The 16414-nt window shown below is 58.9% G+C and overlaps 1 protein-coding gene across 3 annotated transcripts; it reads left to right on the forward strand.

Moving 5' to 3' along the window:
* Positions 1 to 198: 198 nt before the first annotated feature.
* Positions 199 to 16071, forward strand: MMS19 (MMS19 homolog, cytosolic iron-sulfur assembly component). Of its 3 annotated transcripts, XM_074907555.1 has the most exons (31): positions 199 to 351; positions 4371 to 4419; positions 5216 to 5316; positions 6934 to 7019; positions 7426 to 7500; positions 8087 to 8156; positions 8353 to 8481; positions 8687 to 8748; positions 9026 to 9112; positions 9421 to 9495; positions 9771 to 9848; positions 10161 to 10299; positions 10690 to 10844; positions 11052 to 11130; positions 11389 to 11514; positions 11831 to 11912; positions 12266 to 12363; positions 12715 to 12863; positions 13093 to 13240; positions 13466 to 13565; positions 13734 to 13836; positions 13929 to 14003; positions 14138 to 14264; positions 14348 to 14448; positions 14563 to 14619; positions 14730 to 14916; positions 15033 to 15115; positions 15204 to 15368; positions 15448 to 15507; positions 15632 to 15732; positions 15811 to 16071. In XM_074907555.1, exons 1-31 carry the CDS (start codon positions 219 to 221, stop codon positions 15836 to 15838), a joined length of 3108 nt encoding a protein of 1035 aa, XP_074763656.1. In that variant the 5' UTR covers positions 199 to 218; the 3' UTR covers positions 15839 to 16071. The 3 variants fall into 3 exon arrangements, with proteins under 3 accessions (XP_074763656.1, XP_074763659.1, XP_074763658.1); XM_074907557.1 differs by lacking the exon at positions 199 to 351 and having other exon boundaries at positions 12715 to 12855; positions 13085 to 13240; XM_074907558.1 differs by lacking the exons at positions 15204 to 15368; positions 15448 to 15507 and having other exon boundaries at positions 12715 to 12855; positions 13085 to 13240.
* Positions 16072 to 16414: the final 343 nt, after the last annotated feature.

Consider the following 16414-nt stretch of genomic DNA (forward strand, 5'->3'; position numbering starts at 1 on the left):
CTACCGCAGCACTTTGTCCCCTCCGCCCCGCCGTACCGCGGCCCCGCCCCCTGCGGCCCCGCCGCGCCCCCTCCCCGCGGGCGGGGGTTGGCTGGGGGGCCGGTGAGGAGGGGGCGCTCCCGCCGCGCGCGCGTGCGCCGTCACCGCCCGTGGCGCGAGGGCCCGGCGCATGCGCAGGGCGGGAGGGCCGGCGGCCGCTGCCCTGGGCGCGGGGTGTCATGGCGGCGGCCGGGGTCGGGGCTGGGGCCGAGGCCGAGGCCGAGGCCGAGGCGGGAGTTGTGGCGCTCACCGCCTCCGTCCGGGACTTCGTGGGCGGGCAGCAGGAGGGCCGCGCTGCGGAGGTGGCGGCAGGTACCGGGCGGGCGCGGCTGCGGGGTGGGGCAGGGCGTGGACAGGGCGGCGAGGCTGGGCCGGGCCTGGGGCGGGCGCGGGCACGCCTGGGGGGCGGGGGGGCGGGTTCTGAGGGTGAGCGTGGGGCTGTGGGGCAGGGTGTGGGGCTGGGCTTAGGATGCAGAATGGGGCAGGGCACAGGCCTGGCTGTGGGGCAGGGTAGGGCAGAGTGTGAGGGCGAGGGACGGAGTGTGGCCGTGGGTTGTGGGGCTGGGGCATGAGGCTGCGGTGCGGAGCATGACTGTGGAGCAGGGGGTGGGGGAGTGGGCAGGGGCCCCAGCTGGGACCTGGGCATTGAAAGGGGGAATGAGGACTAGGGGCTGTAGGGTAGGTGTGGGGCAGAAGAGAGGGTGAGGCAGAAGTGGGTGTGGGTAGATGTTGGGAGCTGGAGTGAAGGCAGAGTTGTGGGGTCTGTGGGGTGAGCCAGTGTTTTAGATGTTTAGATGTTTAGATGTCATGGGGTGGGATTGAAGTCTACTGTTGGTGCCAGGGAATGGTGAATGGGTCTTTGGGGTGGGGGATCTGTGAGCTGATGGGAATATGAGTCTGCGGGCCCTGGCACTGGAGGTGTGGGGTGCACTGGGAGCATCTGTGGGTGGTACTGGGTATGGTGGCCGTGGCTGGGTGGCAGAGAAGGCACCAGTGGGAGGGGAGCTCCTGGCCTTGCTGAGATGCTGTGGGAGATGACTGATGCACTGGCTTCACTGGCCCCTGCTTCTAGGGCCCAGTCTCTGACTGTCCTCACTGTGGTTTCTCCTCCTTTCCTGGCAGGGCTTGAGTCATTTGGTTTCCTTGGATAATTTGCCTTTCTGCTTGGAGCAGCAATTTGGTGACTTTGTTACATTAGGGAATTTGCAGCTTCAGGAATGCAGCTTTCTAAGGATAAGGCAGCATGGTTGTGTTTCTAGACAGTGACTTTTGCGTGTTTTGGAAAGGAGTTGAGAGAGCAGAGGAGGACTATGTAGGTTACATTACACAGGGGTAGCTTATAGACCTTTCTCAAGACTGATGGATTGTGAACCGATCCGTGGTATCTTGGTGATGAGATGAGCTTGCAAAATGGGAGGGTAACCCTGTGGTCCATGTAACACAGAGTGAAGAAAATGCCAAGGAAATTTGGAGGAATTCACTAAACTATGTGACATTCAAGATGTTGTGAAAGACTTGCACAAAGCCTCTGGCATATTTGAAATAGATGGGGGAGGAGGGGAAAGATAACCTTCCAACTGCTGTCGTCATCTGTGGTCATGTTACAGAAGTGCCTGGAGAAAGCTTTGTCTCTTTGAAAATGTACAAAGTGAAGAGCTGCCCCTGCCCCCCCCCCCCCCCCCCCGGCTCTCGTTAGCCGTATGGCGCTTGAGACAAACCTACCTTGACAAGCGAGGGAGCTGGCAAGTGTCCTTTGGCCCCTCTGACCTCGTATAGAATCACACATCAGAAAGTATTAAATTGCATCACGTATCCTTGAGTGAAAGGGGAGGTTTTTTCTAACGTTGTGGCCATTGTGCAATTGTTGGAAGAAACACGCTGAGCTTCTCCCATGTGTTGCTGACTACTAAATTGAGTGTAACTTGGCAAGTGGAAGAAAGGCCTCAGTGCTGTCACAGGCATCTTGGGCTGCACGGGTCAGTGGGTGGCAGAAGGAGGCTGAACTCTTTTTAATTAAAAGATGGGGAGAGAAGGATACTGCTGTTACTGAAATCCATCATGTGCTCCCCGTGAGTGCTGTGCTCATATTTTGAGGGTGTTGGGGAGACAAGAATGGAAAGCCTGCAGAAGTGATTAATGTCTTGAAGGACACTGCATGAAAGGGGAGAAGATGTGTCAGGAAAAGGAGCGGATTGATTCCGAGTAATAAAAAACAAAGGGTAAATGGCTTGATTCTGTTTAGCCTCTCGGCCTACAGGAACACCAGAATAGGAAGGCAGCCCCTCCTGGTAAAGGGAGTGCTGGGGCTGAAGGTGTGTAATTAACCTTGAGAACTTGCTGCTGCCAGATGTGGAGGCAGAAGTTTCACAGTCTCACCACTGTGCTTGCCGTGTTGATGAGGCAGGTTCAATTATAGCTGTGCTTGCATTTAAGCCGTGGCCCTGCCTGCAAGCAGGAGGCAGCGCTCGCAGGTTGCGCTGTCAGGGCTGGTGTGGTCACACCACACGAGGCGAAGCTGGTCGTACACCCTGGTCCCTGAGAACAGAGGGAGTTTTCTCGACATAGCCAAGTAAAGGGGCTGTTAACTGCAGGGACCATCAATAGTCAATTGTCATTTGATCATTACACTTCAGCTCTTTCCTGTTGATTAGGAAACCAGCAGCTTAGTGTAGATGCTGCTTTCAGTCTCTGAAAATGCAGAGGCAGAATGCTTGGTCACAGAAACGTTTCTCTCGAACCTTCTCTGTGGTGATTCAGAGGCACGAGGGCTTTTCATGAGCTTGCAGAGCGGGATGTTGGGATGCTGGGTGTGAAGGGGCTGTATGAGCTCTCCTGACGGCCCGCTCTGCTTTGTGCTCGTGCACAGCACTCGCTTGCTTTGCACTGTTGTTCTTCTGCAAGAAATTTTGCCAGCACCTTACAGCTGTTGTTCAAGTTCAGTCTGTGCCTGTCAGCTCTGCAACCTGCTGGGCTCGTCTTCTTCCTCACAACTCCCCTTATACGTTCTGTCCCTCAGTTCAGGCTCCTTCTCCCTGCTCTGCCAAACGAAATTGTAAGCTCTGTCTCTGGAGTCGAGGCTGCCTGCTGTCAGAAAGCACTGTCATCCCTTCTCCTATCCCCAGAGACCGTTCTCTGATGAATAGCGTGACTTAATACTGGAATTAACTGCTTAGGAAGAGCCAGTAAATGCTTGCAACAGCAGGAGATGCTAGCTGAGACAAGGCCTGGGAAAGCCCCAAATGAAACCTTCAGGCTTCTGAGGGTGTGGGTGTCCTGTCAGTCGTGTAGGCAAGACTTCAGCAGAATAGAGGGAAGAACAGGGCCCTCCAGAGTGCCCAGAAGTGCTCCTGGGCAAAGACAGTGAGTCTTGGTGACTGGAAGGTGCTTTTTTGGTGGAGGAAACCTGTTTTGTCCAGGTAGAGAGTGAGGGGTGCTGCTTGTTTCCCAGCACCACCTGAACTGCAGGTTAGGGGTCTGAAGGTGAGGCAGTCCCTTGCCTTCCACACCATGTCTGACCACAGGGCATGCACAGAGCTTTCCCACTGGGAAGTTGTCGTGTTGGTGGTGGGTGGCAGAAGTGGAGATCCTGCCCTTCTGCCAAGGCTGGTGTAGGATGCAGCAGGTCCTTACCACAGCCTCCTGAGGAGTGACTCTTACCCCAGTTGAGTTGCAAGAATATTGAGGCAGGAGATGAGTGAGGCAACCTGGCTGGCTGTCTGAGTCAGAGCTGGAGATAGACTCTGGGAGTCCCAATGCTTAGTCTTCCTCAGATCACAAAGCTGCCTGTCTCCTTGCCCTCCATCTTGGGAGGAGTTTGTGCAGGTTTTGCTCAGCACAGCATGGAGGTGGCAGAGCCAGGGTGGGAAGCTGGATGATCACTAGTGTCTTGGGTCTTTGCTTGGCCAATTCTCCCTTGGGAAGCACCTGGGGAGCTACCCTCTATCTCCTCCTGGCTTGCTCACATTAGAGAAGTGTTTTTTGGCATCTCAGCAAAGCGGAGCACAGCGAGGCTTCTTCTCTTGGAAGCCACCCATTGGTGATGGATGCAGCCAGGCTGCGGTGAGAGGGCAGAGGCAGACTGCAGGCACGTTCACCCCTTGCTGCCTGCTCTCAGCTCTGGTCCAGTCGAGGCACCTCTCAGTCCAAGATGTGTTTGCCAGCAGGGCTGGAGGCAGCTCCACCAGCAGAGTGCACATGGCTCCCTCAGTGCTTAGTGAGGTGCTGGCATGCAGGCAGCCTTTCCCACTGCTGTGCTGGGAAGGGTGTCTGGCAGTGCCTGACTGATGGTCTGGGAGTCTTTTTGGTTCACTCTCTTTACCTCCTTTCTCCAGGGGTGAAAGATGGAAGCTGGACTGTGCTGCAGCTTGTGGAAGCCCTGGGGTAAGAAAAGCCTTATATATGTTATACATGTAAGGGCCTTGCAGGGGAGATTCCCACAAGGAGGGGTGGTGAGAAGAAAAGGCGTGCTCATCCAGGACAAGATAGTTTCAGAGCTGGAAGACACACTGCAGCACGCAGGCCTGCAAGGATGTTGTCTGCTCACAGCACAGGGCCTGAGCAGTGCTTTGCCCTCCCAGACATGGGAGCTGTTTGGGAAGGAGCAAGGCCAGAGCAGCTCTTGATGATGCTCTCCCAGGACTGAGGAGAGGTGTTGTGGCAGGCAGTGAGGGCTCAGGACACTTACCAGTTGGGACTGTCCCCAGCAGCAGCTGCCTGAGCACACAGTGGCACATTGCTATGTTACGAGTTGGCTGGCACTCAGCTTTCGCTTCTGTCTCTGAGCTGTCATGACCTAGGACTCAGGGAGGCTCATTTCTCCCAAGCTGGGGGCCAGGTTTTCTTGTTGTAAGAGGCTTTGTCCTTTTTCAGACCTAGTGATCTTGGGAGTCTGAGTTTGAGGTGCAGAGTGTAGTGCAAGAGCAATTTCTTTGGTCTGACTTGAGAACTTGGATTTATTGCTGCGTGGCTCTGGGGCTGGATGCGTGCATGCAGCACAGACAGGGGAAAAGGAGTCTGCTCCCACCCTGCCAGCAAGTCAGGCAGGACTGGGCCACCACCCCCCTGCCCAGAGAGCTGCACCTCTTCATATTTATCAGGTGTCTGCTCAGGATGTGCCTCATGCTTGGGTATCCCTGCACACAACAGGTCTCTTGGGCTTTCTCCCCACTTGCCCTAGGTCTTGCCTGGAGAACACAGATCCTCGGACGCGAGGGCGAGGCATTCAGCTGCTGTCACAGGTCCTGCTCCAGTGTTACTCCTTACTCCAGGAGAAGGAAGGTAAGGGCTGCTCTGGGCCCTTGAATGGCCACTGGCAGGTTGGAGTCCAAGCCTGTGCCACTCAAGGGTCTCTTCTGCAGTTGGCAAAAGGATTGATTTAGCACCATGACAACTTTCTTACACGTTTCTCAAGACTCAGAGTCCAAGGAGGGCATGGGGCCTCACACTGCAGCCTTTTTGCCAACCTCCCCACACTATTTGGGTCACTCCCTGAACACGCCAAAGCTCTGGGCTGCAGCTGATGCCCCCGGCAGTGTGTGGGTGTTGCACACCCAGGTGTGCTCAGCGCCACGTGGGACGCCTTGGGGACACATCTGCATGTCAAAATCCTTGGGTGGTGATTCAGTGCAGGAAAACCATCCTTCACAAAGCATGTCACAGGGCAGCCCTGCCACCTGCCCAGGTTAACTCTGGGGGAACTCTGGGGCCTGGGGAGGAGGGGAGATGAGCTTAAGGATGAGAGTAGAGTGGAGGACCTGCCTGGGGAGAGGAAGATGCCCCTGTTTGTGGAGGCAAGGAGATTTGGTTGTGTTAAATGCCCCATAGCAACTGGCTGACAGTGGGGGAAGCCAGTAAGTGCTGCCAAACTTTGGCTTGGACTGGGGGCCTTGCTGATGGGTAGCTGAACCTGTGTCAGCAGCCTGACAAGGCAGGGGGGCCCAGCTAGAAAGTGAGATGGAGGAAGGGGAGGATGGAAGCAAAAGGTGCTTAGTCCTTGGTGTTTGGCTCTCTGTAAGTCTCAGACTGGTGCCAGGCAGGGCAGAGAGCAGCTCTGCAGAGAGAATATACACAGACTAGCTACTGGTGTAGCTGGAGTCAGGTGTGATGGCTGTGATGGGAACTGGGGTGCTCCAGAGGGGCAGCCGGAGGTGGGGAGTTTCAGTGGGGATGCCTGGCAGAGTCAGGGCAGCTGAATGAGCTGGGTTAGAGCCAAGTCACCAGGAGCTCTAGAGGAGGGTGGGCAGAGCCAGCTTCTTGGCAGGGCATGGGTGGCTGCTGTGACACCCCCAGCTCACCCCGTCTCCCTTCGTGTCCCTCCTCACGCAGCTCATTTCTTAAGCGCTGTGTCAGGCTGCCTCCTGGGGGGGTGAGTTTCTGCAACAGCTGTGGGCACAGGATGCTGCTAGCTGGCTCTTCCAGTCTGCTTCCTGCTGCCACTCCCCAGGGCTGGGGTGTGCAGGCGCCCGTGGCAGTGACTCAGGAGCCAGGAACGTGTTGTGGAGCCAAGCGCAGGGAAGCCGGAGCTCCTGCTCCAGCCCTGTGCCCCACCCCACAACGTCCTCCAGCATCCGCTGAGCAGGCGTCTGCTGCTTCCCTGCTGGTGTGGTGCACCCACCTGTCTGGACAGGTCAGGGAAAATGCCTCTCGGGTAGCTCTGGCACCTCTGCAGTGCCCAGAGGTGGGTGCTGCCCTGCTGCAGTCAGATGTGGGTTGCTGACGGGGGGAGGGTGAAGGTGTTGGAGCCAGGCGGGTGCACCCAACGGTGATGCTTCATCCTGTCCACCATCATGAGATGTGCTCGCTTGTCATCCAGCAGCTGCTTTTGGCAGAGCTGAAGCCAGCACCCAGCAGCTGTGTTTCCTGGGACTAATGCATGTTGGTGTCTGTTTCTGACAGTGCTGCATCTGGTCCTGTTCTATGAGAACCGGCTGCAAGATCATCACCTTGTGATCCCCTCGGTGCTGCAGGGACTCCGAGCACTGGTGAGTTCGTGCCCCCCAGCCTGCAGTGCCGGAGTGCACTCCACAACAGTGCTGGGAGGTGCAACACCTGGGTACAGGTCGGAGCAGCATGTTGAGCAGGGTCTGGCTGGGCTATCAGGTCCTGCCCGGCAGCATTGCCCTGTCTCCTCTGTGCTCCTGCTGTGCCCATTGCAGAGGGGCAGGGGAGAGGAGTCTGCATTGGTTTCCTGCCCCATGCTGGTACTGGGGGCAAGGATTCCTCAGCCGCTCTGGGGAGCAGCACAAATGATAGGCATCTTATTCTGTCCTGTCTGTGGGGGTAGTGAACTCTTCCTGGCATAGGAGATGATCCTGCACAGAAGCAGGAACCCTGTTATATGGCTGCCATCATGGTTTTCTATTTTTGCTTCTCTTTTCCTGTCCCCAGAGCATGTGTGAGGTGCTGTCCCCAGGGCTAGCGGTGTCTGTGCTCAAAGCCATCTTCCAGGAGGTACATGTGCAGGTGAGCAGTGTGATTTCCCATCCCCCTGTCCTTGCTCCCCACTCCCTCGGTGTCTGGGGATGGCCTACCTGCCCTGAGGACTGAGCACACTCAGTGGCAGTGCAGTGTAGTGCATCCTTTGGCACAGTGTACTGCTCCTGCAGAGCTTAGGGACAGCGTGCCTCACTGCAGAGATAGATGCAGACAGCAGCTGAGGATCCTGTTTGGCCCTTGTCCTCCCTTCTTTCAGCCCTGGAGCAGTTATTTCCCTTGCTCTATTCTCCAGGCTATGTTTAAGTGCTCTCAGCACCCAAGTTCTCCTCCAGTTTAAGATTGTTTATGCTGGTAGGGCCTTGGGCAGTGTCTGTGGCCATGGTGTGACTGTGATGATGCATTCATGCGGTGATGGTCACAGTTGTGTTCAGGTGCCATTGCGTAGGCATGTGCACACTTTGCATGTGGTAAATGGGATCTGCATGCCAGGAAGCAGCAGCTGAACTGCTGGGAGTCCTGCCCTCTTCTCAAGGGCACGTGCTGCCTTTGGGTGCTGGCTAGCAGTGCTGCCATGTGTGGAAGCTTGTTTTGATTGCTCTGCTCCTCCCTCCAGTCCCTGCTGCAGCTGGACCGCCACACAGTCTACAGCATCATCACCAACTTCATGGGCACCAGGGAGGAAGGTGAGGGGTCAGATACCAGAAGTGATCTGGGGTTGCCCAGGCTGGGAGAATGGCTTGCTTTTGCCTTTTCTGAAGGCTCTGTTGCTCTGCCTGGGGAGAGCTGGAAGGGCTGCAGGGCTGGGGAAACCAGGCTGGTTTCATGCCATGTTGGTGAGATCTGGTGTCCTGCATCTGCTCACGCCTCTTCTTTCTGCAGAGCTGAAGGGTCTGGGTGCCGACTTCACCTTTGGCTTCATCCAGGTGATGGATGGGGAGAAGGATCCCCGCAACCTGCTGGTGGCCTTCCAGATTGTGCGTGATCTCATTGCCAAGAACTACGCCCTGGGTGAGCCTGTGCCTGCCCTGCAGAGCTGACTGGGGGACATGCTGCTTTGAGCTGTTGGAGCGATGGCCCTTGGGTCTGACCAGGGCGGAGGTTGTCCCTGACATCCTTCAGGAGCTGCAGAGACAGCCTGTCACAGGTGCTAGACATAGCTGCTGTGCCTCTTTTGCCCAGCATCCCTGCTCACGTCCTCTGTCTTTCCTTTCAGGTCCCTTTGTGGAGGAGCTGTTTGAAGTGACATCCTGCTACTTCCCCATTGATTTTACTCCAGTGAGTGAGTCTGCCCTCTGCCACAGCCTGTTCCTTCTAGTGTTTTCTCAGGGAGTTGTGTCCCTTCTAGGGGATGGAAGGGGAACGTGGGCAAGAATCTTGTCTGGACAGTGTTTAGCTGTGAGCTGTGGTACCCAGGCTGATAGGCTGATGCCGAGCTGGCTGCAGTGATTGGCATTGCTGCGGCCTTGCTGGAGATGAAGTGGTGAATCTTCAGCTGATGGCTGAGTTGGGAGGGTTCCCGACCAGTGACCTGCTCTCTCTGCTTCCCTTCCAGCCCCCCAATGACCCTCACGGCATCCAGAGAGAAGACCTGATCCTGAGCCTCCGGGCTGTACTGTCCTCCACGCCCCAGTTTGCTGAGGTAGGAAGCTCCTAGGGGGTTCTTGAGCACCCCAATGTTCCCTGAGCACAGGCTGCATTTCATAGTGCTGCGGCTCCCACTATGGCTCCGTGGGAAGGGAACAACTGAGACCAGAAGCCTGAACTAGGGCAGCCCTGTTTCCTGCTGGGGCTGGATATGGGGAGGGTGATGACACCCTGGGAAAGGGCTGCCTGTTGCAGGTATCCCTCCACCTCTGCTCTGCTGGCAGAGGCTGAGCTTGCAGCCCTGCAGGGCCACGGACATGGTGGTACAAAGGGTGAGCTGAGCCTGAGTGCCTCTCTCTGCAGTTCCTGCTCCCTCTGCTCATTGAGAAGATGGATTCAGACCTGCAAAGTGCCAAGCTCGACTCCTTGCAGACTCTGGTAAGGAGAGATCCCCTACTCCCTTCAGCCTACAGCTGGCCTTCGGCACCAGCGGCCAGCCACCTCTGAGACCTTCTCCCTGCCAGCCAGAGACTCTCCCTTGCAGAGCCACAATATTCAGGGTCCTAGTTTGGCCCACATCACTTTCCTCATTTTCTCTCCCTTAAGTGGTTTGTGCAGTTCAGCATGAACCTGCTAGGATGAGCAGTGTCCCTGCTGTGTGTCCTCTCAGTACTGGCTTCTCTCTGATGCTGTCTCATGTCTCCCTCTTGCAGACTGCCTGCTGTGCCATCTATGGGCAGAAGGAGCTGCAGGAATTCCTCCCCAGCCTCTGGTCATCCCTGCGCAGGGAGGTGAGTACTGCAGGGCCGCTAACAAATGCTCCACCACAGCTGGGCTCCTGCTGAGCAGGAGTTCACAGCCAGACCAGGTGGGCCCCATATCTCACAGCAGCCCCCACCTGTGGCCTTGGACATCCTCAGCTGGAATGTGGGGGGACAGGACAGTCCTATCAGCATGTCCCTGTGGCTTGGATGTGCCACACTGTGTGTTCAAACACATGGGAAGTGAGGCGGGAGCGTGAGCCCTTCAGCCCATGTTGCAAGCGTGAAGCGTGCGGTTGGGGTCAGCACAGAGCTTAGCTCATCCTACGGCCTCTCCTGCAGGTGTTCCAGACAGCGAGCGAGAAGGTTGAGGTGGAGTGCCTGGCCGCACTGCACGCCCTCTCTGCCTGCCTCTCCCGCTCTGTGCTCAGCTCTGACACTGAGGATCTGTTGGATTCTTTCCTCAGCGGCATCCTGCAAGGTAGCTAGCAGAGAGACCTACCCTGCCCTGAGCAGCCAGGCCTGCAAGCTGCTCCTAGCTAGAGGTCTGCCCTCCTGTTCTCTTTGAAGCTTCTTTCTTCTCTTTGTAGCCCTCACAGCCACTGTTGGCTTCTCCAAGGTAATTGACTGCAGGAAGGGAGAAGGGGGCACAGTAGGAAATGCCTATTGGATTGAGTTGCTTCCCTCTCTGCTGGAATTGGGGTGTCCAGGGTTGTGCTCTGCACTGGGAGCTGGGGGAAGCAGCTCTGTTCAGCTGTGCTGTAGCTCAGAGCTGTGCCCTGGAATCATGTCCCAGCCCAGATATCAGCTGTGTCCCTGCACGTGAGGCAGGGGAGCTCTGCCGGTGCAGCTGACACCCAGCCTATCTCAGATTGCAGGCACCATCTGTGCGAGCCTGACATGAAGCTGGTGTGGCCAAGTGCCAAACTCCTGCAGGCAGCAGCGGGTGCCTCCCTCCGCTCCTACCACTGCGTCACCTGCAGTGTCCTGCCCCTGCTGCTGGAGCAGTACACCAAGCACCCACAGGTGAGGGTCACAGTCAGCAGGGCACAGTGCACCCACTGGCTCTGCAGGGCTTGGTGGGAGCAGGGTGTCAAAATGGGTGTCCTTCCACCCTTCCCTGGCTGTGGGTGGGGACCCAGTGGGCACCCTCTGGCCTCGGAGCGCTGGGCTGAGGCATAGCTGTGTCCCAGCAGTGACGGTGATCTGGGTTACGCCTTTGTGTCCCTGCAGAGCAGCCAGAGGAGGACAATCCTGGAAATGCTGCTGGGCTTCCTGGAGTTGCAGCAGAAGTGGGGATATGTGGAAGAAGGTGAGGCTGGCTGGTTCCTCTGGAGGCACTCATATCCCAAGGGGGCTGTTGGCTCTGACCTCACCTTCCCATATGCTGACAGAGAAGGAAAGCTCTCTGACCTGGGCAGCTGCACATGCAGCTCCCTGCTATGTCCCAGGGACACTGCGTGGTTGGGTGTCAAGAGGCAGGGCCCCAGAAAGGGTCTGTCAGGTGCCGCAGTGGTGGCTGTGTGGTGACAGCCAGGCGCAGGCAGTGACTTCGTGCCTGTCTCCCCAGATGAGAGCAGTCTGCTGTCGCTGCAAGCCCAGGTTTGCTCTGTGGTGTTCTCGGCGCTGACGGATCCCAGTGTGCAGCTGCAGCTGGTTGGGATCAGGGCGTTGACTGTCCTGGGCTCCCTGCAAGGTTGGTGAGTTGTTTCCCTTGGGGAGGCAGTTGGGAGGGGTGTCACCCTGTTCTGGGAGACATGATGCACTGTGGCTGCTGGGACATCCTTGCCTGCTGCCTGTAGGTGCACAGGAGCAGCGGCAGCATTTTCAACCCAGGCCATGAGCTCCAGGGTCACTTGGTCTCTCTCTTGCCTGTTTGTGCTGGGTACCTTGTATCTCTGTCGTTTTGCATGCTGCTGTGTTGCTGCTAGCCTGGATGAGGGCGAAGGATGCTGTCCAGAGCACCGGCATCTTTGGCTGAGGGCAGAATTTCTCTTTGGTTCTTGTTCCAGGCTTCTTGTCTCCCTCTGACCTGGAGCTGGTTGTGGATCACCTCATTCGTCTTACTCTGCATGAGGAGGATTCCCAGAGCAGGTGAGGGGCGGGCTGGTGCCACTGCAGTCACCTACGCTCTGGGGAGAGGAACAAAGCCTGGCTTTGCTGCAGAGAGCGACTAGTTTGGGGGAAGGCACAGGAACTGTCTGAACTAAAAGACCATGTGGTTGTAAGAGCAAAGGGATAAACCAAGCGTTTACAGGCTGGAAATCAGAAAGTCGGGCCATCAAAAGTTGGGGGCTCTGCTCTGCCTGCCTGTAGAGTGAAAAAGGCAGATTACTGAGGAATTGGTTTCTGGAGGTACCTTTTGGCCCAGATCTGTGCAGCTGGTGTACAAGCAGCTCCAGGTTTGCAGTGCTCACATCACACTTCCCACTCTTTCCCCCTGGCAGTGAAGCAGCGATGGAGGCAGCCGGATCTCTGGCCCCCATCTACCCAAAGGTTTTCTCTGGATGCATGGTACCCAGGCTTGAAGAGGAGCTGCAATCGGGTAGGGCTGGCGGCACTGAGAAGGGAGGGATGTTTGGTTTTGGGGTGAAGCCTGTCCCATCCCTGTTCAGCTCCCGCCAGGCAGTGGGGCTGTGCTATGTGGCGTAGGTTGGTGGTTTTTCTTTGGGGATTCCCAGTGCAGGCACTGTGGTGCTGGCACAGGGAAGGACATGCCCTTGTGGGGAGGAGCTGCCCAGCCACAGAGCAGGCAGAGTGCCTTTGGCCTGGCACGGGCTAGTTCTGCCGTGCTGCTTTGCCCTGTCCGCTCTGGCAGGGTCTGGGCCCCGAATGCCCTTGGGTGAGGGGGCCTGGGGTCACCCCAGCACCCCTCTGAGGTGTGTTTCCTCTTCAGAGCCAGAAGAGGAGAGCTCCCGTGACCACTGCTCCCTGCGGCAGCGGTGCCTGCAGGCCCTGGCAGCCGTGTCCATTCACACCAGCATCGTGAGGGAGACTGTCCCTGTCCTGCTGCAGCATCTTCGGAAGGTGCAGAAAGGTAACACAGCCTGCAGCAGGCAGTGTCTGTGCAGGAGCTGCCTTTGTTACCATTACCCGTGGTGTCTGGGAGAGAGGGAGGATGGCAGTGTTGTGAGGAGCCCAGGGCTGTGCTGTGAATCCTGCCGGTGGAGGGGGAGTAGGGAGCGCTGCATTGCCCCGGGATGCCGGTGCAGATCAGGGGGGTGCGTGCTGCGGCTGTTTGATGTGATGGTGACTGTGCCCCGCAGGGAGCGAGGCCGGGAACACCCAAGACATGGTCTCTGTGTGCCAGAGCCTGCACCGCGTGGCCCTGCAGTGCCAGCAGGACGCGGAGGGCTGCTGGTACTACCACCAGACAGTGGTGCCCTGCCTGCTGGCCATGGCCGTGCAGGCTGCCATGCAAGGTAGGTGCGGGGCTGGAGCGGGAGAGGGGAGAGCGGGGCAGCTCCCCGGGCTCTCTGGGGGCTCTGACCCTGCAGCTAGCGCTGCTGCTGCCGCCCTCTGGCAACCGCGGGCACTGCGGGTCCCGCTGCCTGCACCCGGCCAGAGGCAGAGCAGCCCTGCCCCGGGGCTAGTGTGGGTCAGGGGGCTCCAGCACGTCCCTTTCCAACCCCCTCCGCTGCCTGCAGAGAGTGCCCATCCGCTGCTGGGCAAGGCACTGCTGGAGGAGGAGGTGCTGGCTGCCATGGTCCCCATCATCAGCGCTGCCACTACTCACCTGAGCCCTGAGTGAGTGATGCTGGGGTGGGACGCTGGGCACTCTGTCGTGGGGAGGGGGAAGGCTGCGTCCCCCCCACTGCTCTCTGTTCAGGGGGACCCTGTGCCTCCTGGGAGGTACCTAGGAGCTCTCTGGTGACCCTCCCAGAGCAGCACATTGCGATGTCTCCTTTCTCCTAGGCTGGCTGCCCAGAGCGTGTCTCACGTGGTGCCCCTCTTCCTGGATGGAGAGGTCTCCTTCCTACCCCAGAACAGTTTTCCCTGCTCTTTCAAGCCCTTTGAGGTGTGTTGGGTGCTTGGGGGCCAAGAGTGAGGATGCTGGCACAGGCTGGCAGCAAGGACCGGGATGACACGGGTACTGTTCTTCCTCTGCAGGATGGGGAGTGCTTGGAGGCACAGAGACGTCTCGTTGCCCTCCTCATGGCCTTTGTCTGCTCCTTGCCCCGCGATGTAAGTTGGCGGGCAGCAGGGTGAAGGGGGGCCCTGACTGAGCACCCTCCTGCATATGTCCACAGCAAGCACCACGGGTGGAGGAAGGGAGCAGCTGCAGCCCTGGGCTGTAACATGCTCCCTGTCTCTTGCAGGTGGCAATTCCTCAGCAGGAACGGCTGCTCCAGGAGCTGCTGGCGCTGAGCTGCTCCTGCAACTGCCCCTTCACAGCCACCACAGCTGCCAAGTGCTTTGCGGGTCTGGTGAACAAGCACCCGGCGGGTAAGGGAGCTGGGCAGGACACCGCAGGTCCCTGCCCACTGCTGGCAGGGGAGGGGCTCAGCCTGTCCCTACTGTGTCCCCAGGGCAGCAGCTGGATGAGATCCTGCAGCTTGCAGTGAACAGGATGGAGCCCGGCCTGGCAGAGGGGCCCCGCCGAATGCAGGCGCTCACCCTGCTGCTCTGGGTAAGGCCTGGCCTTGGATGCAGGACGGGGCGGGAGAGCCGGGGCGGGAGAGCCGGGGCGGGAGAGCCGGGGCAGGGGGGCCAGCCTGGCACTGACTCTGCTCTGCCTGCACAGGTGACCAAAGCCCTGGTGCTGCGCTACCACCCCCTGAGCTCCCGCCTGACAGACAAGGTAGGCAGTGGTGGGGTGGGTGGTGTCGGAGAGACCTGCCCGCTCGCCCTGCAGCCGGCTGGGAGCCCCCAGCGGCAGAGCACCCCGTCTCAGGGCTCTGTCCCCTGCAGCTGCTGGGCCTGCTGGGTGACGCGGAGCTGGGCCCCACCGCGGCCGACGGCTTCTCCCTGCTCATGGCCGAGTCGCCAGACGTGCTGCACAAGGGCTGCCACGCCGACGTGCGCATCATGTTCCGCCAGCGCTTCTTCACCGACAATGTCCCCAAGCTGGTGCAGGGCTTCCACAGGGCTGGCCCCGGTGAGTGGCCACCCCCAGCCCAGCCTTGCTGCCCTGTGACCCCTTACCCCGGGGACCTGCACCCACGTCCCCGCTCCCTGCCCTGGGCTGCCTGTAACCTTCTCCGCTCTCCGCAGATGTGAAGGCCAATTACCTGAAGGGCCTGTCCCATGTGCTCAACCACCTCCCCAAGCCTGTGCTGGTGACGGAGCTGCCCACGGTGAGCCAGCCTTGGTGGTGGCAGGGACTGGGGCAATGCAGAGTGTGTGGCTGCAAGTTACTCATATCTATGTCCTCCCCACCCGCAGCTGCTTTCCCTCCTGCTTGAGGCCTTGTCCTGCTCGGACCGCGTGGTGCAGCTCTCCACCCTGAGCTGCCTCCAGCCGCTGCTGCTGGAAGCTCCCCAGATCATGAGCCTGCACGTCGACACGCTGGTCACCAAGTTCCTCAGCCTCACCTCCAGCCCCGCCATGGTGCGTGTGCCCCCTCCTGCCTCCTCCCCACACCCCTCTCCTCCACCCCTGCAGCTGCCCTCACCCATTTCTGTTCCAGGCTGTCCGCATCGCTGCCCTGCGCTGTGCCCACGCGCTTACCAGCCTGCCCACAACAGTGGTAAGCGCTCCTGCAGCAGCCTGCTGCCTGCTCCTGCATGTAGAGGGGCAGGGGCATCCTAAACCTCCTCCTGGGGGGCAGCCAGCACCCAGCTCTCTCACTAAGAGCCTGTCCTGTCCTACAGCTGCTCCCATACAAGGCCCGAGTTATCCGGGCGCTGGCCAAGCCTTTGGATGACAAGAAGAGGCTGGTGCGGAAGGAGGCAGTGGCAGCACGGGGGGAATGGTGAGTGCGTGGGGCTGCAGCTGCCGGGGTGCTGGTGCGTTGGGGATGTGGCTGATGGCACCACTTTTGTCCCCACAGGTTCTTGCTGGGGAGCCCAGGCAGGTGAATGCCCCATGTCCCCTCCTGTGCTGACTGACAATCTGACCGGGCCCCTGCTAACCCGCCGAACCATCCAACCGCTGACACGGACCCTTGGAGCCCCGGACTACCCTGAGTGCCAGGGCTGGAGTGTGGGGGCCAGCAGACAGCACCCCTCGCTGCAGCACCTTCCCTGCACCGCCCTCCCTCTTCCCAGCACCCATTGGGGGGAAGGAGCTGTGCCGCTCGTGGCTTTCCCAGCCTCTGCTGCATGCAGGGACAGTGGCGGACAAACTCGTCCCAGGAGTGGAGAGGACGGGCCTGCGCACGTGCCTACGGTGTGTGGCAACCCATGCACCAGAGGAATAAATAGATCTGTTTTGGTAGTGCTGTGGAGGGTCTGCATGCAGCTCAGGCTGGGATCCCAGTGCCCTTCCAGAGGCTGAGCAGCTAAAGGTGCTGCTGGTTACAGGCCGTTATGGGGAACTGGGGGCGGAGGCCCACTCCACCCCTGCCCCCAGGAGTCTGTGTCCCCAGCAGGGAAAAGAGCCAGGCTGCCTTAAAAAAAAAAATATTTATTGGATGGTCTTAAAAAGTCTCCCTG

The sequence above is a fragment of the Athene noctua genome, chromosome 5, assembly GCF_965140245.1.
Source record: "Athene noctua chromosome 5, bAthNoc1.hap1.1, whole genome shotgun sequence".
Lineage (NCBI taxonomy): Eukaryota > Metazoa > Chordata > Aves > Strigiformes > Strigidae > Athene > Athene noctua.

Excerpts from the sequence above, each read along its gene's own strand:
- MMS19 (XM_074907555.1), top strand. The coding sequence starts at position 219 with ATGGCGGCGGCCGGGGTCGGGGCTGGGGCCGAGGCCGAGGCCGAGGCC. Across the intron at positions 5,317-6,933 it reads CTTACTCCAGGAGAAGGAAG|TGCTGCATCTGGTCCTGTTC; the intron begins GTAAGGGCTGCT and ends TGTTTCTGACAG. Across the intron at positions 7,020-7,425 it reads TGCAGGGACTCCGAGCACTG|AGCATGTGTGAGGTGCTGTC; the intron begins GTGAGTTCGTGC and ends TCCTGTCCCCAG.